This window comes from Taudactylus pleione, unplaced genomic scaffold (genome assembly GCF_031769625.1).
Source record: "Taudactylus pleione unplaced genomic scaffold, aTauple2 ptg000005l, whole genome shotgun sequence".
NCBI lineage: Eukaryota > Metazoa > Chordata > Amphibia > Anura > Myobatrachidae > Taudactylus > Taudactylus pleione.
The window spans coordinates 16,855,751-16,881,405 of record NW_028284408.1 but is presented as its reverse complement, the minus strand read 5'-3'; the positions used below and the strand labels follow the sequence as shown (position 1 = coordinate 16,881,405).

General features: G+C 44.9%; 1 protein-coding gene across 2 annotated transcripts in view; it reads right to left on the bottom strand.

The window, feature by feature from the left end:
• The window catches only part of COG3 (component of oligomeric golgi complex 3), an 83,909-nt gene that overhangs the window by 32,839 nt on the left and 25,415 nt on the right, over positions 1-25,655 (bottom strand). The window contains exons 8-15 of one of the 2 annotated variants that reach the window (XM_088442827.1): positions 25,475-25,558; positions 24,229-24,272; positions 20,342-20,468; positions 19,429-19,520; positions 12,665-12,804; positions 11,550-11,710; positions 7,977-8,085; positions 3,307-3,431 (exon numbers count right to left, since the gene is read on the bottom strand). In XM_088442827.1, the coding sequence (XP_088298953.1) occupies positions 3,307-3,431; positions 7,977-8,085; positions 11,550-11,710; positions 12,665-12,804; positions 19,429-19,520; positions 20,342-20,468; positions 24,229-24,272; positions 25,475-25,558 (882 nt within the window). The remainder of the gene's footprint in view (positions 1-3,306; positions 3,432-7,976; positions 8,086-11,549; positions 11,711-12,664; positions 12,805-19,428; positions 19,521-20,341; positions 20,469-24,228; positions 24,273-25,474; positions 25,559-25,655) is intronic. The other variant, XM_088442837.1, reaches the window with a different exon arrangement.

Here is a 25,655-nt window from a genome sequence, read left to right as displayed (position 1 = left end):
GGCCGCTGAGACCCATTCGGCTTCTGAACCAGAATAAGCAGAATAATAACCGGCCCCTCGCTGAGATAGTGGGACTGGCACAATTACCCCTGCCTGCAGCAAGGATTGTATGGCTTTCTGGATTTGTAGGGCCTTGTTTGGGTCCGAAGGAGGGCTTGTGTAGAAAAATTGGCGGAGTGGCAGTCTTACAAATGAGAGGTTGTACCTGTGAGAGACCACTTCTCTTATGCAAGTGTCCATGGTGGTTTGACATCAGCACTGGGCAAACTGAAGAAGTCGGCCTCCTACTCTGGGGCCGCCACTGTCAAGGTCTGGGCCAAACAAGATCTCCCCGTTGTAGGGTAATACTTCTAAGCCCTTCTTAGGATCCGCATCAGCCTTACGTGAGCGTAGCCACAGGGTATGGCGGGCAGACACCGCCGTGGCTGAGACTCTAGAGGTTGTTGCTTCTCCAATATTATAAGCTGCATCTCATATGTGAGCTATGAAAGACATCTGATCCCTACAAGCATCTGAGGGAAAAGAGTCTTCAAGTGCGCCAGCCCAGCTCGCTATAGCTTTAGCCACCCATGCAATAGCCATGGTCGGACAAGCAACAGCTCCTGCAAGAGAGTACATTGATTTAAGGCAAGTTTCAAGCTTTCTATCCGTAGGGTCCTTCAGAGAGGATACTGTAGGGATAGGTAATGTAGCGATCTTAATTAATCACGTAACATGGGAATCCACCGCAGGGCTAGTCTCCCATTTTGAACAATGAGCCACAGAAAATGGTCAGACTTTTTGAGGCTGAAACCTCTTACCAGGCATCTGCCAGGCTGCTGCCATGTGTTCAGCTAGTTGATCCGATAAGAGGGAATTCTGCTGAAGCCACTTTCTGTCCTTTAAACAGTGGGTGCTTTGATTTAGGGGCTGGTTCGTCATTTTCTATTAGAAAGATGGATCTAACAGCTCGCACCAAGGCAAGAATATTAATTTTTGACTGACTCAGAGATTATAGTCTTCTGCCTCCTCAGATGAAACCTCAGGATCTGAGAGCTGTGTAGACTGTGAGGATAACACAGGACGCTTAGAAGTTTTACTGGGTAGGGGCTTCTCACCTTGCAACATAGTTTGAAAGGCTGTAGAGGTAGCCACCAGACTCTGTACTGAGCTAGAGAGAGTACATCTACCCATGGAGGGGGCACAGGAGGTACCTGTATAGCCTGAACCAGTTGTGGCAACCCCAGAGGAGAAATTACAGCTGGGACCGCTAGGCGGTCCACAACAGTAGCCAGCACCTGAGAAAGGGAAGCCCAGGGTGGCTCTTGTGCAGGAGCACATAACCCATCTTGTATCAAATCCTCCTCACTTAAACCTGCAGCACATAATTTGCAAGATAGCAGTATAGGTGCAGATGTTTGCTTGCTACTCTTGCCCTTGCTAGACATAGCCGCAGAGTAGTATAACACACAATATGGCACTGTGTATTATGCGACCACTAGACAAGTAGAGTACAAGTAGGAATGCAATATACTGATCCTGTCTTATGCTTGGGCAGGCTGCAGGAGCGCACAGCACAAATATGGCACAGTGCCGTTACCAACTGTATGTGACAACCCTCACAAATACAAGAGATGAGAGGTACAGGAAAACCCTGAATACACCTGTATGTTAGGGCAAAGTAAGGAAAAAAAAGGGAAAGATATACGTTGACAGTATAGAGAAATATACAGACAGGCAGCGCTAGCATAAGTCACATAAAATCCAGAAATACAATATAACTGCAGAATGGCACTACAATCAACTACACAGATTCTGTGGTCAGAGACATCATCTGGTAGGCTATAGCGCTACATAACCTGACTCCAGGGTGAGGTATGTAGACGGACCGGAGCCTGCGTTTCCCAGAGAGAGCTGTGGCTGAACCTGGAGAAAATGGCCACCGTAGACCTATGAGGGGGCGTGGATTCCCGCTCCATATGTACCCTGGGGGTCTAGTGGATCACTGTGGACAAAGCCTGTGTTCACTCTCAGCACCTCCGGTCTGTCCCGAGACCGGAGGTAAGACTGCCAATCTGCGGGTCACCGCGAGCGGTGTCCAGTCTAACCTGTCCCCTTGTGTCCGGGATGCAGTCTGTGCCCGTCCGCGGGGCCGGCCAGCAAGGTCCCCAGGATGTCCGCCGAAATCCCCAGCCGCAGTTGGCGTTGCGGTTCCCGGAGGGGTGATGGAGCGGCAGCACAGACGTTCTGTGGACAGTCTGCTGCTGCCCGCTCAGCAGATAAAGTACTAAAAATATATAAAATCATAAAAATAAAGCTATTTGGACTCCGGCCGGGCACCGACGAAATGGAGGTGCCTCTGGCTCGGGGGCAGAGTATAAAGGGATGGACCAATGCATCCTGGGAGCAGAAAACTTTCCTCAAACACCCCCCAAGGACTCCCTGCGGAGCCCTATGGTCCCTGAAGAAGAAATCTTGTTATTTGTAAATATTAACTATATGAGAGACAAATAAATACATCTTTAAATTCAGTTTACAGAGAAGGGTCATGTTAGTATCTGCTACCATGTTTCTAAAACTGAAAAGATTTAATAAAACTTTAGGTTTTGGATTAAACAAAAAAAATTCATTCATAACTTACAACTAATTTAAACTGGAATTAAACAACCATGTATAACCTCTGATAGGAACTTCTCCACTTCCCAAAACTTGCACCTTTCAGAGAATGCAGCCACTGACAGCAGTAAGTGGACTGGAAAGAGCGGTCGGCACTGTTAGATCCGCCTGAACTAGATGTACAAGCTGGCTGTGTGCGAGTGCTTACTGCCTGGTAACTTTGGGGTTAATAAGCACCATTCCCGAATAAAAAAAATCATGTAGAAAACTGTGCACCCTTCCCATCTGTCTCCCCCTGTCTCCTAAATGCCTTAGCCATTATTTATACTAGTTGTTGAAGAGTTCAGAAGTTCCTTTGAGACTGTTCTCATGTGATCATTGAGAGCCAATGTATGCAAAGCAGTAATTTAATGGCGTCACTGCTAGTATATGGCATCATACTGGCCCAGAAGATATCTAATCTCACATGCAGGAATGTCTGGTTACGCCTACACTTGTAATGAGTTCCGTATCTTAACCTGCTTTTATTTTCTTAGGGTATCTGTTCAGATCTTTGTAGAAGAATAAAATAAAAACTTCAACCTCAACTTTCAGTTCAGTGCTAAAATTATACTTTGAAACACTAACAAGCAAATTTCAGGACATATGCCTGCTGTAATGGGGTTACAAGTCTACCACATTGTTCTCAAGATCAGTGATAGTCCAACTTACATCAATACATCTGTACAGCTTGGAGAGACACACCAGGGTCCTCCTAACAGTAGGGTACCACATGCCGTGCAGATCTGCAGGAGAAACCGTACTCTGTGGCCTTAAGGATAACGATTCCGATGACCCTATAATGAAAAGCAGAAAACAATTCTATTGGTTATTGAAAAAAATAACTTTTTAGTCTGTAATATGCATACGGCTTTACAATTTTACCCTCAACACCAAAATGCAATGCGATTTAAGCTTCAATGAAGTACACTGAAAATGGATATAAAAAACATAGGGCTCAGGGGCGGATTGGCCATTTCCTTTAGCGGGGCAAATCACAGTGGGCCAATTGGTCTGTGGAGCAGTTTCTCAATTGTGGCCCCGCCCCAGAATCGCGTCACCCGGCTGTCATTTTTTTTTTTTTTTTTAAGCATGACAGGCAGCCCGGTTGCCTCACAGCTAGAGCGGTCAGTTGCCCGCTGCCCACCTCTATCACGAGAAGAAGCTTTGTCACTTTACAGAAGGAAGCTATGTCCGATTCTGCGTGCCAGCACCTTGGAAGAAGAGTGCTCACTGAGGCGCAGGTTTGTGGGCGGCGGGAGGGGAAGTTATCGGGTCGTCCTAAACAACCAGCCCGATTGTATCCTCTCCACTCTGTCCCCTCCCGAGGCTGTGAAGTGTGAAGTTAAGGTTTAACTTCACAGTCTGGGGAGGGGGCAGAGTGGAGAGGAGACAATCGGGACTGGCTGCCTGGGAAACTCAGGCAGACTTGGTTTCAGTTAAAAATCATAAGAATCCCCAGGGAAGCCGCAGTGCAGTGGAGACAAACGGGGCTGGGCTGACTGTCTGCCTGGGAGACTTCCATCAGCACCTGTAGGAGTCAGGTCCTTTTTTTTTTTTTTTTTGAGTGATAGGGATATGGAATCATGAAGAAATCTGTCTCAGGGGGGAATGCCTGGGGTGGGGGTGGAAAATTAATGATGATCTGAGGGGGGCTATTCTGTAATAAGGGGAGATGATCTGTCTGTGGGGAGGGAGTTATTTTTTTGCTGAGGGGAGATGATTATCTGTCTGAGGGGGAAGGGGGATCTGTTGTACTAGGGGTCACGGTCTTTCTGTGGGGAGGGGTAATTCTGTGCTGAGGGGAGGAGATGATCTGTCTGTGCTAATGGGAGATGATGATCTGTCTGGGGGGTATACTGTGCTAAGGGGAGATGATCTGTCTGAGGGGAGATGATGATCTGTCTGTGGGGAGGGGAGCTATTCTGTGCTAAGGGCAGGAAAATGGTGCTGGGGAGACCCAGGATAATGGCACTGGGAACATGCAGGATGATGGCATTGGGGACACCCAAGGCGATGGTGCTGGAGTCACCCACAGAGGAAGGTAGGAACGCTGGTACTATTCGAAGAAAAGATTGGGGGACAGTAGTCTTCAGTAAGGAACAATTCTAACAAAACCATATTACTGATGCAAATGGTACAAATGAGCTCAAATGATACAATTTTAACATAAAATTGTTTGATATGGGAAACTCACATTCTGTCCTGCCCCAACACTTCTCTTACTATCTGGTTGAACCTATGTTGCATGATGAATGACATTGGCTTTATTACTTTTAAAAAAAGACGGCTTCCAGATCATGAGAATTTTGAGAACAATAAATATCTGCACACAAATTAATAGTAGATAGGTTATTGATTAACCAGACCATGTGATCTCCTGCATGAGTAGTAAATACCGACTGAAGATACTGCCTCTCCAGGGAGGGTCGATTTCTTCAGAGGTTCCCTTGTTGCAGAGAAATCATATAGGTAAGAAAATACCCATGCTCGCTGTGCTTATTAGGGACTGTGGGTATTGCTGTCAACTCCCGGAGCGATGGACATGCTCCCAGCATGACTAAAATGGGTGGGGGGGGGGTGGGATTGGCTTGCGGACATGGCATTTCACATTAAGCCACACCCCATTTGTCGGACACGCGTCTTAGGCGTGCACACATAGGGCTCTGAGGTTTTTTTTCCAGGGTCACTTTAAATTCCTAACCTCCCCTGATTGGGCTTGTCTTACAATGCAAATTCATTTGTTTTTTAGCAAATTAGGTTGCAAAGATGACCTATTTGCACAATGACATTTTCAATATAATACCCAAATTCTGTATTAGAAATGTTAAGATCCAATGTAGAAAGGGGGGGTTGGGGAAGAGAGGGGGGCTGAGGTACTCTTTCAGAATAGAAATGGGTAACATGCTGTAACTCAAGGAGGAATAGATTATGTGTCCAAAATCTCCCAAGGTAGCTAGAAAACATTTGTGGTAAAGATTGGTGCCGCAGACCTTTGGAATAAATGGTTTACATTTTTTTTTTATCAATGAAATAGCATACAGCAGGGTTCTCAAACTCGGCCCTCAAGACACCACACAGGTCACGTTTTCCAGGACACCCAGCATTCATTACTCACTGACACATTTTAAAAGATCCACAGGTGGAGCTAATTATTTCACTTGTGATTCTGTGAGGAGACCTGGAAAACATGCACTGTTTGGGGTCCTGAGGTCCGAGTTTGAGAACCTGTGGCATACAGAAATAGTTTACTGACTAAACCATACGAAATAACAGAGGCATCCATGTCTGTGCTTGAACCTTCATAAAAAGCTATTGTGTAATCTATTCTAGATGAACTGTATACTACTATTTAGCGATACGATTAGTGTCCACTTTGGCCAAGAACCATCCTGCATGCGGGACAAGCAACTGGATTACTTCTGGCACCACTTTGACCCGTCAGTATGATTAAAAGTTCCTCTTATGTTCCTTATTATTCATATATCTAAGTGTGTATTCTGTTACACGGAAAACCCTACCTAGAAGTTTTTCCTTTGTATATTATGCTCTCTATACCATTTTAAAATTGTTTTTAACCCATTTGGATATTATTTAGGTCTCTCTTTTTTTTTTTCCCCCCCAACAAAAGTCATTCTCATGTGACTTCATATCCTTGATCATGAGACCTCCTCGAACAAAACTAATTACATGTTTATTTTAATGACACTTTAGATAATGATTATGTAGTCATTGTTTATTAGTTCTCAATATTTAAACAATTATTCTAGTAACATGCATGCGTCTTCAAAACGCCTTACGTGATCACTACATGAAGGTGTAATTTTTCATTGCCTTTTAAATATATGATCTTACAAAGCTGCTCCAGATAAACAAAATGTTCAGCTATATCAGTGTTTTCTATTATTTTTATGGAATTGGATTCAAATACCGGCGGCTGTTTAGCAAATCCTGACCGCGGAAGCCCGACAGGAGGAGATCCCGACGAAAGACGGTAAGTACCTTAACCCTCCCCTCTCCCCCTCCTAACCCTCCATTGGTAGTGCCAAACAGTAAAACTCCCGGGGCGGTGCCTAACCCTAAGAAATTAGTAAAATTGTCATGTTTCTGATTTAAAGTTGGCTGCACACTTGGCTGAAAGCAGTCACCTTCCAACTAAATTTACCAGCATGTTCATTTCCATCAGGCTCACTTTAAGGCCCCACATGGTTTGAGAACTAGGCCAATTGCAGATCATCTCTGCCAAAATTGCAGCGTGCGTTTTCAGTCTTGTAAGGCTTATGGTGCATACACACGGTCAGACTTGCTAGATCAACGATGAACGATTTGACCAACGATACGATGTACGATTTCTGACAGTATTAAAATGAATGAAATCGTCCAAATCTGACTGCAAACACAGTCGATGTCAGAGATCGTTATCTGACATGCATCATTCATCGATGCATGCCCTACATGTCAAAGATATGAATGATATTTACAATCGTTATTGTTCAAATCTGAAACTAAATCTGACCGTGTGTGTGCAGCATTACACACGTGTATATATATTTTCTTTGTATTCCATAAAAGTTGCACACAATCCTTGTGTAGCATGGTGCGCTTTAGATGTTTTTTGAAGCTTAATTTCTTCATAACCACAAACAGCAATTTACACTTGAGCTATTCTGAGGGAACAATCCAAATGCCGTTACCATGGAAATATCACATCAAAACAGGACTCCACTACAGTTATGTTCCGTAGATAATGTTAAATGCCCTTTGTGAAGCATTTTCCATCCTCTTCAGGAGGAGACGGAGACTACTCAGAAATATCCCCCCATCTACGCCTTTTCATTAGTGGTATTGATGGCTTCATACTGGCAAAGAAAATATTCTTAACAACATAACAAATGAAAATAATGCAATGCTCCCAGCATGTGTCTGTAAAACTAAATGCAATCATGTATTGAAAGACTATACCTTCTAAACAGGGATGGGAATTAACCCTTTGGATACAGTATCTTTACAGTGGCCTTATTCTAAAGAAAATATACTTTGTAAACCATATAAACTGAAGGGCTCTTATACAGAGAAAAATGAACTTTGCTGTGAAGTCAGCACTGAATAAAGTGAAGCAAAGCATGATGTCATAGCTAACAACATGCCACCAGAGGCCGGGTTTGGTTGCAGTGGAATATACGTTACTTCATGTCATAAGCAATGACTATTGCACTACTATTACTTATATACTTTCTTAAAATCAATTAAAAGTCCTGGAGCTTCGTGCGGAGCTACTGATTTCTGTAAGATTTCCTGAAATCAAAGAAAATCGTTAAATTGAGCCAAATTAAACAACTTACCACTTTTAATAAGATTATTGGAGTCTGGATCCTCTAGGTGGACGTCAGAAAAAGAAGCTTCTGAAGATTGCAACCTCTTCTGCTCCTCCTTCAGGCTCTGTGCAATTTCCTGTGCACACAAGGCACATTTTACAACTTCAAACAGTGCTGTCCTTATAAAAGCATACCAAGCACATTATAATGACTGCATAGACATTAGATTTACTACTGGATATTTTGGAGGATAATATGCAGTGCCACTTATATTACCTAAATAGATTTACATGTGTAATGTTAGTAAATGGCAACCCAATATATAGTGCTACTTCAATGAAAAGGAAAACAACTGTCTATCCTCTAGGTGTGCCCCCATTATATATATATATATATATAAAAAAAAAGTACCAGCTATGCATCATAGTCTACAGCAATGTCTCTAGGACTTTTTCAAGCCTGACAATTATTAATGTGCTCATTACCACTAAGTATTCACAGAAGACATGAATGAATATTAATCATCTAAAAGCAGGTGGTCTGTTAACAGTGAAATTAACGTCTTATCATCCAACCCAAAAACCTAGGTCCACAGTCACAAAACTAATGTTGATTAATTGATTTCTGACTATACTGGCCAGTTGTGTGTTCCAATTCCCTGAAAGTGAAATTATATTGTAATATATATTGGGGGGCAGGAAACAGAAGGAGGGAGTTTTAAGATATATTGAGGGGCAGGAGAGGGAGGGAGGGAGGGAGGGAGGGAGGGAGGGAGAGACTAACGACACAGGTGAGCCAAAACATTGTGACCACATGCCAAATATGCTGCAAATTCATGTGGCCCTGAGGCATGGACTCTACAAGACTTCTGAAGTTGTCCTGTGGTATTTGGTACCAGGATATGACCTTTAACTCCTGTAATATCTGACTTGCCACATACCAAAGGCTTGATTGGACTGAGATCTGTTGAATTTAGAAGCCAGGGCAACACCTTGAACTCTTCATGTTCCCCAAACCATGCTTAAACAATCCATGCAGTGTGGAAAGGCACATTATCCTGCTGAAAGTGGCCACTTCCATCGGAGAATATCGTTGCCAAGATAGGATTTAACTGAATGAGCATCCCAAGGCCGGGTTTCCCAGCAGAACATTGCTAGGTTCAGTTTTGACGCTCACGTGCCCATTTCGACGCTAGACAGGGATCACTCTACTGGCCTATAACTACAAAGCAGGATTTAATGCACTGTGTGTCATGACGCATTACTCCAGTCACCATCATTAAAACCAGCCCTTCTGTTTAATTGTACCAGACGGGATAGCCTTAGTTTATCTTTCACTTTGATGAGTCTTTGCCACTAAACATCTTGTCGGCAGTTCTTGATTTTACCCTCCTCGGACCACTGTCAGTAGATACTCACCACGACTGACCTTGAGCACAAGCTTTACATTTCAAAGAGAAACATTCATGTGACATTTCTCATTTATCTGCTTTCTGTGGAATACAGGTTATACATCCTAATTGGCGTGTGGATAATAGGAATGTGAGACTGGCGAAAGCAGAAATGAAGAACATCTATAAATTAAAAACATTGTCCCCTAGGGCTTTGAATGCAGACTTAGAAGTGAAGTGGTTCTTGATGGAGTAGAAATTATGAGTATTTAAGAAAATGTAGCATATTTGGGAAGAATGTAGTAAGCTCTGTATTCTACTCCCAAAAAAATAAGTTTAAAAAGGATGTTAATATGTTTTTTTCTCTTTTTATGTTGTATACCTATGAGTATGAAGCTAAACCCCTTATGGTTTCCCGATGTTGTCTATATAAGATGATAATCATTTCCAGAGCTTGCATTCCACTCTCCCACTTCTCCGTCCAGTGCGTTCCACTTACCCGCGACTTCCGGTTTCGATGAGCGGAAGCCGGAAATAGGATGTAGTCACTCTAGCTCCTGCATGGACGGATCATTTATGCACGGGACTGTCCGAACATTGAATAGAGACAGCATCTATCAATATCATTACCGGACTTTGTGGACATTTGTTATTTTTTTTTTTTAAAACAGGGGATCACTTAGAGGGTCATGTGTTTTATTGGAGTGAATGACTTCCGGAGGAGGTATTCTTTGCTCCAGGATATTACAGGGAACGTGATACGGTGTTGGGATAATTAAGTGTTTTATATATTTTTTTATGTTGTTTAAAATGTCATGAATATAGGATGAATATTGATATATTCAACTAAGGGGGTATGGACATAATGGGACTGTTTTTGAAGGGGTTAAAATAAGATTTTAGAATGATTATTTGAATAGAGGTTATGGAATAAATAGCATTTCCTGTTGAGTCCTAACCACATCCTGAGGAAGGACCGTGTGGTCTGAAACGCATAGATGGTGGTGGACTTTTATGCCTAAACAAAGGAGTGTGGATTTCATCTGGCTATTTTTCCCATCTAGCTTAGATCACCTTACCTCCCAGGTTCACGTAAGGAGATCGCTATGCCCTAAATAGCCTTACTGATCTGTTTAGTATTTGCTTTTTTAAAAATATTTTCTCAATTTTTATGCATTAAATAAATTTTTTTATTGGAGAAGCCCTTCTCTTCTTTTAAACGGAGGGGAAATATATTGAATACCTGCCTGTCATAAAGATACCTTTATGTGCATGTGACAAGGGGCTTAGAGGTGAGTCTCAGTCCATATGTTTCACGTTTATGAGGAAAGTCTATATAAGAAATTAAGACGAGAGAATAAAACAAACCTTTCAAGGACTGGTATGGTTTTATTTGGTGAGTTCTACCCAGATTTGTGTCCTCAAGCTTTGATCCTGGTAGAGAATTGGAAGCCCTTGGAGAACACCATCTGGAGATTGGTTCATTATATGAATAGTGGCCTAAAGTACCACTGTTCTCCCTAAGTTTTTGTGTAGACAGCGCTTGTGTATTGCTTCCTTTTTTCTGTAGATACTCACCACGACTGACCTTGAGCACAAGCTTTTCTTTTTCAGAAATCCTCTGACCCAGTTGTCTGGCCATAACGATTTGGCTTTATCAAATTCACTCAGGTTTCTACACCTTCCCATATCTTTAATTTAACATATTGACTACAAAGTACCGAATATCAACTTATCTCATATATATACACGACCTTGACGTGTGCTGCTTTTATGAAGTAGTTAACTTAATTCACTTTATACAGAAGTGGTCATAACATTTTGGCTCATAGGTGTATGTATATTGTATATATGTATATCTAAATTGTAATTGTAGAATGTCTGTCCAGTCTCCTTAATGCACGCGCAGAGGAAGCCTGAGAACCCAATGACCCTCACTGTGAGTAAAAAAGGGACAGACTTAGGAGAGAAAGTTCGGCTTTTGGGGTCAGCATGGGAGCTTGGGAGGATAGACGGGAAGAAGCGACAGGGTACAGCAAAGAGGGGGCCGGCAAGTAAATTAAACATATATTTCTTTGTGATTTCTTCAGCTTCTTTAGGATGTATGTACCTGTGGCAAAATGTCCTCACTCAAAATGAAGTGAACCCTGTCTGATCTGTAGTGTACTATGCAACATGTCACACAGGCTACAGATAAAGGTGGATCATACCTCCATCATCTCCAGCTTGTCAGGATAAGCCAGATCTCCTGGGGCAGGTTTATATCCCAGTATATCCGTCTGGATATATATGTGCGTTCGGTAGACAAGCCTCTCTTGTACATCTTCCAGCATCTGTTGCACCACAGCAGCAAAGGCACCAAGATGATCAACTAATTGCATATTACATAAAGAGAAAGCATTAACATGCAGCTTTGGAGATTTACATTCATCTAATTTTTTTGAATGGGATACAATTGCAAATCATTTTAAATCTATGTGATGCAGTCTAGATTGCAGGGGTTTTTATCATCTGTTCTCTCAGAAAATCCAACAGGTATCATTCACATCGGAAATAAAGATATTTATCATTATCCTTTATTTATATGGCACTACAAGGGGTCCACAGCGACTTACAAAGTACAGAAACAGTATGAACCAAACAAGAAAAGAGTGGCTTACAGTGAAGAACATGGACAAGGTATATAAACATTGCTGCAGCATAAGTCATAGTACCCAATTAAGCAGCGGGGTGGCTGAACCCAAAGGTTTGGTGGTGTTGTTGGCAGTGGGGAGGAGATGATGGTATAAGTAATTGCTATAAGAAAGACCTGCCAACATCAAAATGTCAGGCGACCCACAGTACCATATTTCCTTTTTGTTTATGACCCAGCAGCCTCACATGTGGAGCACAGATCTCTATTGTGAGCATTGCTCCCATCCCTCGCTCTCTTCAGGTTCCAGTGTAAGAGTGCCCACACATCCACATAGATCTTTACATAACAAGCAACACAAATAGGCAGCAAAGAGGCACCAAAGGATAGAATGATTTATAAAACATCTGTATGTTACATTCTAACATTACTTTACAATGTCAATGTGAACTCATAAGTAACAAAATCTAATGTACATCCCACAGTTCTCAATTCTAACTATAAAAAGCCGTTCTATAAGGATAGAAAGTACTGCATTAGAGTCTGTTACTAGTAGTGTTTTATAAAAAGGTATTATATTAGCATTACTTTTAGCTAATAAACAGCACTATTTAATGTGTGTAAATAACTCTTTCAGTGAAACCATTAAGTTAGTGACAACACATAAATCTAGCAATACACAGAGGAAATTACCATTATTTTGCACATGATCGTCAAGCATCTCAATTTTCAGTATGCCGCAAAGTTCGGACAATGTTTCTAAATGAATAACGTGAATGATTAACGGCCGCAAGACATCATATAGTGACAGACACAGTTTCTCCAGAAGTTCGCTGTAATCAAGGCAAAAGTAGGAATACTTAAATTATTTCAGTTACATATATAAAGTTTTCAAACACTAGCTAAACAATGCTCACTAAAGGATAAAAAGCTGAAATAGCAAAGCATAGAATGGCAGTTATACTTGCTGACAGTCTCTGGCCACATCCTTGAGAACATACTCACCAAGAGGCAAACACAAGAACAAACAACTATGCTGCTGTTATTCATTCTTCATTTCTATATTAAAATGTATTAATCTCTCCTAAAACTTTTTTGTTTTATTTGGTTGAACAGTTTAGTTGATGGAAGCGGATGAGTACCAAATACTAGAACTCCTTGGATCAATAAAAACCATAACAAATGCTTATTATTAATGTATAGCTACCATATTATCAGGCAAAAGAATATCAATTCCTTTGCCGATTAATAACTGAAGTATTCAACATTGTGTATGGGTTGTTTTAGCCAGCATGGAAGAATATGAAGGCCAAACATCATCTCCTGTATAAATTTCCAATAAATATATATAAAGAATAGGAAAAAAGGACATAACAAAAATAAGCCCATACGTATAAGTATCATGGTAAAACTATTTTAATCCCTTTTTGCTATTTCTTCATAAGGTTTTACATCTGTTCTTGATTATTACACAATATTTCTCCGGTGTTTTAGTTCACAAATAAAAGGATATAAACTAAAACATTGCCAGGAGACAGTAATAAAGTGGATTATGGAAATACTTTTTACTTTTGGTGCCTGCTTTGAAGTATGGTAAAATAATATGGGATGTACCACCTCCTATGATAACAACTAATGAAGACATATCTCCAGATGTAAAAAAAAATATTTTTACTTTTTTAATATGGCAACTTATTGGACAGACTGCACATTAAATGTTTCAATCAATTTCATTATTTTTTTAAATGCATATTTACTTTAGATACAAAACTTTCCAAAGAGGGCAACGTGACAATGTGCAAACAGAACAAAGGTAGATAAAAACAGAGATTCGTCTCTAGGTCTCACTGACGCACACAACTCATGCCCAGACACCTGGTGTCACATGCTAAACGTTTTATAGCTATAGAGCAATGAAAGCTACAGCTGAAATTTCTGATTTGGGTGGAATATCAGAAGTCATACATCATCCCAAAACTTTACTTACCTGGGGAGCGGTGTTCATGAGTTCAGCGGGTCCCACCTTGCCTGGCACTGCCCTGCTGTAATGTGCTTGCTGTCGCTGGCATGTTGTCAGCAATGTGCTACCTGTATGAAAAAGAGTGGTAGGAGCATGGAGTGTTGCAGACAATAGGGGGCTCTTCTCACTCCTGCTGACCTGACACAGTCTTTATTCAGACAAGCAGCTTATTGTTTATATAGAACACAGTGCCGGCTGGAGCGAGCGGCAGTGAAGAGTCGGCAACAGTGTGTTGCCAAGATGTCAGTCTACCACTTAAATATTATGACAGCTAAACCACAGAAAATAGATTATTGGGAAGGGATTCTTGTATTTCACCCAAAACAGAAACCTACATTTTAAGTTATTTAGATAGATCAATTATTGTAAAAATACACTGACTTTCATTTGCGTTTATCTCCAAAAGCGGCTTCCTTTCCTCATTATACTATAGCTTATAGTTAACCTACTTAGAATTAGAAAAAGGCTGTGGTAAATGTGCCACTTAATGAGCTAAGATGAGGTATTGTCGCATTCTGTATTTTCCGTTAAAATAGTTATAAAATATCTTTATCTTATACTCTTTAATTTAGTAAATCGACAGCCAAAACCAGCAGGAAACAGGATTTTGGTACTTACCGTTAAATCCCTTTCTCCGATTCCACAGGGGACACTGGAGCTTCATGACAGTGGGTTGAGTAGAGACTGGCACTTTAAGAATCTAAAAGTGTGATTGGCTTCTCCCCCTCTATGCCCCATCAGCCCCAGTTTTAAGAACTGAGCCCGAGAGGAGACTGAGAACAGACAGAATGACAGATAAGGAGAACAGGAACTCAGTCAGTCCAAACAGACCAACTCACTGCAGGAACACAACAGGCTCCAGGAATATAACAGTCACACAACTAGAACAGACCAAACTGCAACCGAACTGAAGCAGAATAAGAGACTGGTAAGCAGGTAATAATCACTGGGCGGGCGTCCAGTGTCCCCTGTGGAAACGAGGAAGGGATTTATTGGTAAGTGCCAAAATCCTGTTTTCTCATTCCTCCACTAGGGGACACTGGAGCTTCATGACAGTGGGGACATCCCACAGCTTCCTTCCTGAGGGGAAGGGGGGGGGGGGTTAAGTGTGCTGAACAACCTGCAACACTCTGCAACCAAAACTCGAAGCAGACGCCACAAAAGTGTCAAATCTGTAGAAACGTACAAAAGTATGTACCGAAGACCAAGTAGCTGCCCTACAAAGCTGAGGCACCTCTACGTGCCGCCCAAGAAGTACCCACGGAGCGCATAGAATGCACGGAGATGGATACAGGCGGAGGCTGTGCAGAAGCCACATATGCCTGATGAATGATCAGACGAATCCACCTGGCCAAAGTCTGTTTAGACGCAGACCAGCCACGCCATTTGGCGTCATAAAGGACAAACAGAGCCTCCGATTTAGTATACATAGCCCTTCAGTACGGGCCACATAAATACGAAGCGCCTGTACAATATCCAGGGAGTGAGAACATCCGGAAGAATCCAATAAGGCCGGCACCACAATCGGCTGATTCAGTTGAAAGGCCGAGACCACCTTAGGCAAAAAAAAAAAAAAAGGTTGTGTACACAGTTCTGCCCGATCATCGTGGAAAGTTAAGTAAGGGGAACGGTAGGACAAAGCTCCAAGTCCGGACACTCGCCTAGCCGAAGCCAGGGCCAATAAAAAGACCATCTTGCAGGTTAAAAATTTCAAATCCACTTCCTTCAAAAGGCTCAAATGTGGACGACTGAAGGAAGGATAAGACGAGGTTCAGGTCCCAAGGAGCCGTGGGTGGCACAAAGGAGGGCTAAACTCTAAGCATCTCTTGAAAAAAGATCAGTACCACCGGAATGAGAGTTAGGCGATGCTGGAAAAAAATAGAAAGAGCAGAAACCTGCACTTTAAGCGATCCTAGCAGACCAGCGTCAAGCCCCTTTTGAAGAAAAAAACGACAACGCGGCAAATGAAAGGAGGAAGTGGAAGATCCACGGGCCTTCACACCAGGAGATATAAGCCTTCCAAATGCGATGATAATGTGCCAATGTCACTGGCTTCCTAGCTTGAAGCATGGTAGGAATGACCGCCCATGGAACACCATGGGTTCTCATGATGGCCGTCAAACGAAGCCGATGTAAATCCGGGTACACGAACGGACCCTGCTGCAGAAGATCCGAGCGCAGCGTAAGAGGCCAAGGTTCGTCTGCTAGAAGGAGTAAGAGATCAGAACACCAAACCCGATGAGGCCAATCTGGAGACACTAGGACGACTGTGGACGACTTGCGTTTGTTCCGGTTGAGAACCCGAGGAAGAAGCGGAAAAGGTGGGAACAGATATACCAGGCTGTATGGCCGAGGAATCAGTAAACCATCTGCTCCCACCTCTGCCAGATTCCTAGTCCTGGAGCAGTAAAGGGGTAGTTGACGATTTGTCCAGGACGCCATGAGATCTATCTGTGACCTCCCCCACATCGGTGAACTAGTTGAAGGAAGACCTCGGGATGAAGGGATCACTCCCTGGGATGAAGGGACCACTCCCTGTGATGAAGGGACCACTCCCTGTGATGAAGGGACCACTCCCTGTGATGAAGGGACCACTCCCTGGGATGAAGGGACCACTCCCTGGGATGAAGATCCTGACGACTGAGGTAATCCACTTGCCAGTTATCGACTCCCGGAATGAAGACCGAGGAGATGGCCTCAACGTGTCTTTCTGCCCACTGAACAATGCGGCTGGCCTCTCTCATTGCGACTGCGGGATCCCCCTTGCAGATTTATGTACGCCACGGCTGTGGCGTTGTTGGATTATATCCAAACCAGAAGGCCTTTTAGCAGAGGAGCAGCCTGTATCAATGGCCCTGTAGACTGCCCGCAGTTCAAGAACGTTATAAGGTAAGAGGGATTCCTGCCACGACCAACACCCCTGGAAGTGATTGTCCAAGACCACAGCTCCGCATTCGCCGAGGCTGCCATTTGTAGTGAACAGGGTCCAATTACAAAGCGTCAACCCACTAACAGATGGTCCGTCTGAAGCCACCAGAGCAAGGATATGCGGGTCAGAGGAGACAGACAAACCAGCCGATGCATCTGTAGGTGGGACCCCGACCATTGAGACAGAAGATCCAATTGAAATGTTCTGGAGTGAAATCTGCCAAATTGGGTGGCCTTGAAGGAGGCCACCATCTTCCCTAGGAGACGAATGCAAAGATGCACAGACACTTTTCTGAGCACCAAGCGAACCAGCTCCTGGATGACTATGGCCTTGTCCATTGGCCAGAAGATCCGAAGCAGGATTGTGTCCAGAATCATACCCAGGAACTGAAGTCTCTGCGACGGCTTCAAGTGAGATTTCTGGAAGTTGACAATCCAGCCGTGTTGTATGAGAATCTGATGTGTAAGGGACACTTCGTGTAGAAGAACTTCTGCTGACGGAACTTTGATGAGCAAGTCGTCCAGGTACGGGATAAACGTCACCACTCGAGATCGCAGAGGAGCCGCCATTACGGCCATCACCTTGGTGAATACTTTAGGAGCTGACGAGAGACCGAACGGCATTGCCTGAAATTGGTATTGAGGCTCCCTGATGGCAAATCTGAGGAAAGTCTGGTGAGGCTCCCAAATCAGAACATGCAGATAGGCATACACCAAAAAATTTCCTGCTTCTAGTCCCGCAATCACAGAATGAAGGGACTCCATCTTGAACCTCTGAAAGGAGAGGAACTGGCTCAAGGATTTCAGATTTAGAATGGGTCTGACCGACCCATCCGCCTTTGGAACCACAAAAAGGTTGAGTAAAACCCCTGGTTTCTTTGTACAGTTAGAACCAGAACTTCGGCCAGCAGAAGTTTGGGAATCGGTATGACAGCGGCTGCCCGACATGGGTGAATATCCAGATCGTCCCCAGGTAAGTATTTACTAACCTAACCTCCCCCCCTAACCCTCCTTAGGGGTGCCTAACCCTAACCTTCCCCCCAGTGCCTAATCCTAATCCCCCCTTCCCCCGCCGCCTAAAACTAAGTCCCCCGGGGGGGCGCGGGGGGGGGGGGGGGTGCCTAACCCTAAGCCCCCCCGGGGGTGCCTAACCCTCCCTCTCCCTAGCCAAACCCTAAGTCCCCCCGCGGGAGCCCTCAACCTAACACCCACTGACCCCCAAACCGCGGCTGTCCGCGCTCGGGATCACTTCGATCGGGATGCTGGGCGCCGGTCTCCCAACATCGGTAAAATGACAGGCGTCTAGATTTAGACACCATTCTAGGCACCCTGCTAGCCAGATGAGGCTAGTAGAAAAAAGCTCTGAGGGCCACACCAAATGATTCTGGGGGCCTTATATGGCCCTCGGGCCTGAGGTTCCCCATCCCTGCCATATAGCATAAATGGCGCCGCTCCTTGTGAGCAGAGCGTGCCAAACCCGCTAAGGTAGTGAAGGAGGAGGAGGAGGCGGCGCATAGCTCTCTGAAATATGGCATCCAGCAGGAAGCTCCGCCCCTTCCACGAAGATGCCGGAGTCTCCCCCAGCGTTAAACAGCTCTCATTAGGAGAGCGTACATGTCTTCTTCTATAGAAGCCGGCGCCTCTAATCAGGCACCGGTGCACTTAAATAGGTGCCCCCGAGGAAGCCTCTCTCATGTAAGCACCGGCGCGCCAGTGAGACAGCCGCGCTTCGGCTGTAACAGAGGACATGAGCCCACAAGAAAGTCGGCGCTTCTCTCATGTAACCACCGGTGCGGCAGTCTAACAGCCCCGCTGATGAGCGCTGCAGCTGAGACATGTGCCCCCGAAGAAGCCGGCACCGGCGCTTCTCTCATGCAAGCACCGGCAGGGCAAATTGACAGCAGCGCTGATACTCAAGGACCCTATGAGTGACAGTGCAGAAACCTGCCTGTCACTAGTCCAGCTATAACAATACACCTCTCCTGCTAATCGTGAGAGGTGTGCATATTCACTGTTGCTCCTGCGGCTAGAGTTCTGGGTAGGGAGGGGGAAATGGGGGACCAGACACGAGCCGGTTTCAACTGTGGCGGGCCCCGTTGAGTCTGTGGATTCTTCTGTAGGGACCCCTCCATAGAGTGACCGGACACGGGCTGCAGTAGCCGTGGTGGTAACCTCCCTGGGGGCTCCCACGATGCAGGCAGACTGTCATAGCCAACAGTCTGACTGTCCTCAATTCTTGATAGATTCGAATACACTAAATAATAAATTAAATAAAAGAATAGGGCTGGAGACAGCCCCACGTGCACCGGCTCTCTCGGGGACATTCTAGAAAATGGAGCTGATGGGGCAAAGAGGGGGAGGAATCAGTCACACTTTTAGATTCTTTAAGAACCAGGCTCTACTCAACCCACTGTCTATACCTCACCGTCATGAAGCTCCAGTGTCCCCTAGTGGATGAAGGAGAAAGTCTGTCCAATGGGGAGTGACACCAGACAGAGCCCACACTTACCTTAATTTAACAGTTGGTTTGGAAAAAAATTCATTATATAGCTGGTGTTCATCTTGACATACATGTACCATAAATGCACAGCCACTCCGCACCTAGAACAAAATAAATGCACATTTTAACCCAGTAAATTTTTGAAACATGGGGCCAAATGCAATAGAGTGAGAGTTTAGAAAAAATTCGTTTAGCAGTAAACTCTCACATTTTCGAGTTTTATCTTCAAAATGGCAAAATATCTGGATGAGAGTTTAAATCATGACAGTTTTTTTGAGTCTGAAAAACATGAAAGTTTGCTCTGTTGCTTTGTTCTCGGACTCTATTACATTGGCCGAATTTAAAAAGTGTGAGAAAACTCACATTTTCTAAACTCTCACCCTATTACATTTGGCCCATGGTGTTTACAGAATGCAGTAACTTCTTTGAGATGTAACAGCAGCTGCCCAATAAGTTCTAACCATAGAGCTGGTGTACGGAACTAAAAGCGGCTATTTGACCGTATGTATAGTTGCACGCATCTATCGGGACTGTACCACTTAAATCCAAGCACTTGGTTAAATACCATTACCAGTGGGCATTTGCACCAGCCTCTCCCTGTTGCAAAAGTTGCATCTGCAAAACTGGTGTAGTTACAAGACTGCAAAGCCCTGCATAACCCACAATTCTGTCTACATGCCCTCACTAAACTTATCCTGCTTGCAAATGCACCATTACCACCCAGTTATGGCCATTCGGGCAAAAGTGGAATTGTGACAGAGATGTTTATGGCTCTAAATTGCCCATAGATGCAATCACTTGGCATTAGAGAATGCAGAATTTGAAACACTGCAAGAGCCATCCGCAAAATAGACCTGTGTTGAACTGTGAAGCAGTCCCTTTATTTGAAGTGTGTGTTTGGTTAGTCACATTATACACTTACCAAGGCACAATGATCCCGGTTGTTCTGGTTGGTTAGATCAGTTATTGTGCTGGTGATACTGGGGCTGAGCAAGTTCTCCCGCTGCTCTAGGTAGCAGTGATGTATCTCACCAAGTAGCAGCTGATATCTAATAAATAATAAAAAGACAGGTCACTGGTGGTGCATCTTGCAATATGTGGATTAGTCATTTAGTCCAATAATGACAAAAGAAAAAAGGAAATATATATATTTTTTTTAACAACATTAAACTGAATACTTCACATAGAACAAAGAGAGACTGCTGCCCCTTAAATTCAAACAAACAGATCTGACCATAATAAAGCATGTCCGGTATCCCCTAAAGACAGTCATTCACAGCCCGCATAAGAGGATTTTTGGTACTTACCGTTGAATACTTTTCTCTGAGTCAGGCTGGGGGACACAGGACCATGGGGTTGTAGGTGGGAAAGTGTGGATTTGGCACTAAATACTGAAATCTATAACTCCTCCCCTCTGCAACCCCTGACTTCAGTACAACTTAAAAAGTGCCTGGTAAGGAGAAGCAATACTTAATGACACGGTCACACCGAAAAATAATGAAACTGACGGTCAATTAGGACCCAAATCATAACTCATACTCAATACGACTGAGCGTGAGGGAGATATTGTAGTGTCCCCCAGCCTGACTCAGAGAAAAGGATTCAATGGTAAGTATCAAAAATCCTCTTTTCACCGGAGGCAAAAACATGAAACCTGTAGAACCGCGCAAACGTGTGGACAGAGGACCAGGCAGCTGCGCGACAAACTTGTTCAGCTGAGGCCCCGTGACGTGCCGCCCAGGAGGCCGCCACGGCCAGAGTGGAATGAGCCGATACCTTGGCTGGTGCCGGGCGCCCCGCATCAGAATAAGCCTTTGAGTTCACTGAGCGGAGCATGGTCTGGTTCGTGGCTCGCCAGCTACGTTTGTGGGCGTCGTAGAGGACTAATAGAGAGTCCGAAGTTCTGTCTAAGTAAATTCGCAGGGCCCAGACGACATCATACAATGACAGATCACCCTGGTCCCCTGAAGACTGTGAATGTGAGAAAACAGGAAAAACTATTTCCTGGTTCAAGTGGAAAGATGAAACCACTTTCGGGTGAAAAGAAGACACCATTCTGAGAACAGCCTGTCATCATGGAAAACAAGAAAAGGTGGTTTGCAAGACAAGGCCCCCAACTCAGAGACCCGCCGAGCCGAGGCAATGGCCATAAGAAAAAACAATTTCCATGCGAGGAACCGAAGGTCCACGGATTCCAAAGCCTCAAATGGAGCCTGCTTAAGAGCAGACAGAACCAGGGGCAAATACCATGACGCTACTGGCGGCTGAACTCGCAAGACCCCCTGTAAAAAAGTCTGCACCTCTAAGAAATGGACAGAGCCGAAATCTGTACCTTCAAAGATTGAAGCCATAAGCCGGCTTCCAAACCACCCTGCAGAAACACTAAAAGCCTTGCAAGGCCGAACTGGGCAGTATGCACTCCGCGCCGCTCACACCACATAATATACGTTTTCCAAACCCTGTGGTAGTTCTGCGCAGAAACCTGCTTCCGCGCCCGAAGCATGGTCCTGATGACTGAAGGGGAAAAACCCTTAGCATTTAAAAGCTCGGTCTCAACAACCAGGCCGTTAAAGCCAACTGAGGTAGGTCCTCGTGACAGAATGGCCCCTGCAGAAGAAGATCTGGTCGCAGCAGAAAGCGCCAACCTGGACCTGCGGCTAGCTTGAGGACCGTGGCAAACCACGACCGGCGCGGCCAGTTTGGAGCCACTAGGATGAATGAAACCTGCTGCTCCCTGACTCGACAGAGTATTCTTGGTAACATGGGAATTGTATGAAAGATGTAGGCCAGTCAAAAGTTCCAGGGAACTGTCATGGCATCCACTGCGAATGCCAAAGGATCTCTGGACCTCGCACAAAATTGAGGGACCTCGCAATTGTGGCGAGACCCCATCAGGTCCACCTCCGGCAGCCCCCACCTCTGGACCAACTGCTGGAAAACCTCCGGGTGGAGAGACCACTCCCCTGGTAGGAAAGTGGTCCTGCTGAGGTAGTCTGCCTCCCAATTCTCTACCCCCGGTATGAAGACCGCTGAAATTGCCGGGACAAACATCTCCGCCCAAGTGAGAATGAGATTTTCCTCTGCCATGGCAAGCGCGCTTTTGGTTCCTCTGGTGGTTACATACGCCACCGCCGTTGCGTTGTCTGATTGGATCTTCACTGGCCGGCCGGCCAGGAGGGCCTGTGACCCGCACAGGGGCAGATAAATGGCCCGGAGCTCCAGCACATTTATCGAAAAACCTATCTCCGATGACGACCAGGTCCCCTGGAGATTCTCCAACACCGCTCCCCAACTGCTGAGACTTGCGTCTGTGGTGACAATGACCCAGTTAGGAGTAACCAGAGACCAACCCTGGAGAAGGTGATCGGTAATCAGCCACCAGCGAAGTGACTGACGAGTGCTGTCTGACAGAACCAGCAACTAAGAGGAGAAGTCGTCCGAGCAGCCTGTCCAATTCCAGAGAATCTCCTACTGGAGAATCAGTCGATGGAAGCGGCCGTACTGGATGGTGTCAAAGGTAGAGACCATCGTACCCAGTAACTTCATGCCCAGCCAGACGGATGGGCGAGGGGCAGACAGCACTTTCCCTGCAAAAACTCCCAAACTGGCACAGAAAAGATTTTACAATGACTGTAAAATACTTAGCTGCACCCCGCAGAGGGAAAGGAGCTTGAGATTTCTCTGTACTCCCTCCATGATGGCCAGGCTTGTCCCACTATAAAGACAGGAACAGCCCACGCAGCTTCCTGGAGTCTCCATTCTGCTGCTGGAGAGTGGGGGGAACCAGCAGCCCTGGCTCCTCCCCCCGCTATACTGAGCAAGCCCCAAGGCTTCTCCCAAGTGCTACTCCCCTCTGTGGTGAAAGCACTTGGACTAACCAGCGCACACCACGGGTGGACTGTAGTCGGCGCTATCCCCACAGGAGCCGCCGACAAGAAACCCGGCAAGATGGCGCCCGCCATCCAGGACCACACTGACTGCCTGCACCTCTACCAGGTACAGCAGCGCTCTATCCCCGGGCCCAGACGGTCTCTCAGAGACCGGAGTGTGTGGAGCAGGTGAAGCTCTCAGCGCCATCCCCCTTTGATACGGCTCTCCTTACCGCTTACACTCTGGCTGTGCGCTGCTATAAGCAGCGCACAGCACCTAACATACAAACAAAAAATTTAATTTACAAATAAAGTAAAAAACCTATACTAAACAGGGTTGCAGCGCAGCCTTGAAAAAGAACATGCCTCTCTCCACAGGCACTAAACTTACACTGAAGTCAGGGGTTGCAGAGGGGAGGTGTTATAGATTTCAGGGTTTAGTGCCAAATCCACACCTCCCCACCTACAACCCCATGGTCCAGTGTCCCCCAGCCTTGAGGAAAGAGAAAATATGTTATCACACTGTAAGGAATAGCATGAATCTTGGTTCCCTGTGCGATACAGTAGTCACCTGCCCAATGCACGTTGTAGAGTATGCAGTTCTTCGGACTATGTACAGATTTCCAGGCAGTGATGCTGAAGTTTATACGGGGTGCAGCTATGTGATATTAAAGCAAGGTCTGCATTACTCTGGATGAAGTAGAGACGGAAGTCTGTAAAGAAGTAGGCTTGTGATTTCTAGTGTAGAAGGATAAGTGTCTATAGTCCAGTAGGTAGAAAACCTTGGCATACATCTCTGTACAGCTTGAAACATACATTTTAGTGCATTTTTTGCTAATCGAGGTCACAGGAGGATAGTATGTAATACTGGGGGCACAAAGTGCTGCAAAAAAGGTCTTTAGGTTGAGAAATAAAGTTCTGTATTAATCACAAAACTCACTCAGGTATCTTCTCAGATCGCTGCTCCATTTGTTCAATTAGTGTCTATAGAAACCAAGAATTATCTTAATTAGTGGAATATAAAATCAGTACTACGTTGTTATAATATATTAGAACAGACACATGTCTCCATTGCAGTCAGAAGTTTGCCATACTACAACATATAAAGGGCCTAAAACAGAGCTGTACACTATGACGACTTTCACGCAGTTGAGCAATTGTTTGCTACTGCGCATGCGCGAAACGCAGAGGAAAGACTCACTGTGCACAGGTGAGCTGTAGCTCTACACGGCATTCTCAGTGTCTCCGTCATCGCAAGGCCCTGAGAAGACCACTGTGATCCATGGGTGGAGTCGGGGAGGTGACCAAAAGTGTTCGCAAAAGGCCGGTCCGTGGGCGTGTTATGGGAGTTCTAAGTGTGTGCCTGCGATCGTGATAAAACCACAGTCTCAGAGGCCATTTTTAGAAAGAAAGTTGACCGGGAATCTGCACAGCCCACGACTTACTCGAGGAGTCGTTATGCATCTGATGTTGATACTGGTGTGTTTTCAACCCCTGGAGGATCTGCACAGAACACAGATAGGGGAAGTGGGTGTAGCAACATTTGCTCAGTCCGTCACACACTATTTCAGGCTGGGAGTCTGTTAGCAGTCATTAGCATATTTTCGCACATAGGGGGTGATTCAGCTGAAGTTGCAAGTGTTATTGTAGCTGCTAACATGTTAGCAGCTGCAATAGCTGTAATATGATAATGCAGCAGGCAGAGTCAGGCCTCCTCCATGCATTACTTATCCAAGGACGCAGCATTGGCTAATCTGCGATACCATCGGCTGTCGCAGATACAACAAAGAGGCTAGGAAATCTCCATCAGCCAACGGAGATCCTGGCCTCTTCCCTCCACCCCCAATGGCAGCTACACGCCTCAGTTTTGGGAAGTGAAAGCCTTCGCGGCCCCCTCTCCGACCACAAACGGTTGCCGACTATCAATCACTGACAGTCTGCTGCCGCTGTGCGTGCGACCACGCAGGACCCGTACTGCACATACGCATGATGGGTCTGGCATCTGCGGAGATTCCCAACCATCGGAAATCTGCGTTCAGCAGTGCACTGCAGAATAAGGCCCATAATTGCAGCACAATTGTAGCAAATTCTGAATCAGGCGCAAAGAGTATAGAGATAAGCCTTCTTTATATATCCCAACTAGGACACTGAATAAGTACGATATGGAAAAGCTACATAATACTTACCCTGACCTTCGGAGCTGCCGCTCTAAATTTGACATAAAATAGTGTGAAAGCATTGTCAGAATATTGCGTGCTCGATGAATCCTGCTGATAAAGGAAACATGGAGTATATTATTATATAAACTACATGCGACAAAATAAAAATCAAGCTTTGAAATAAGAAAGCTAAACATTATCTAGTTTA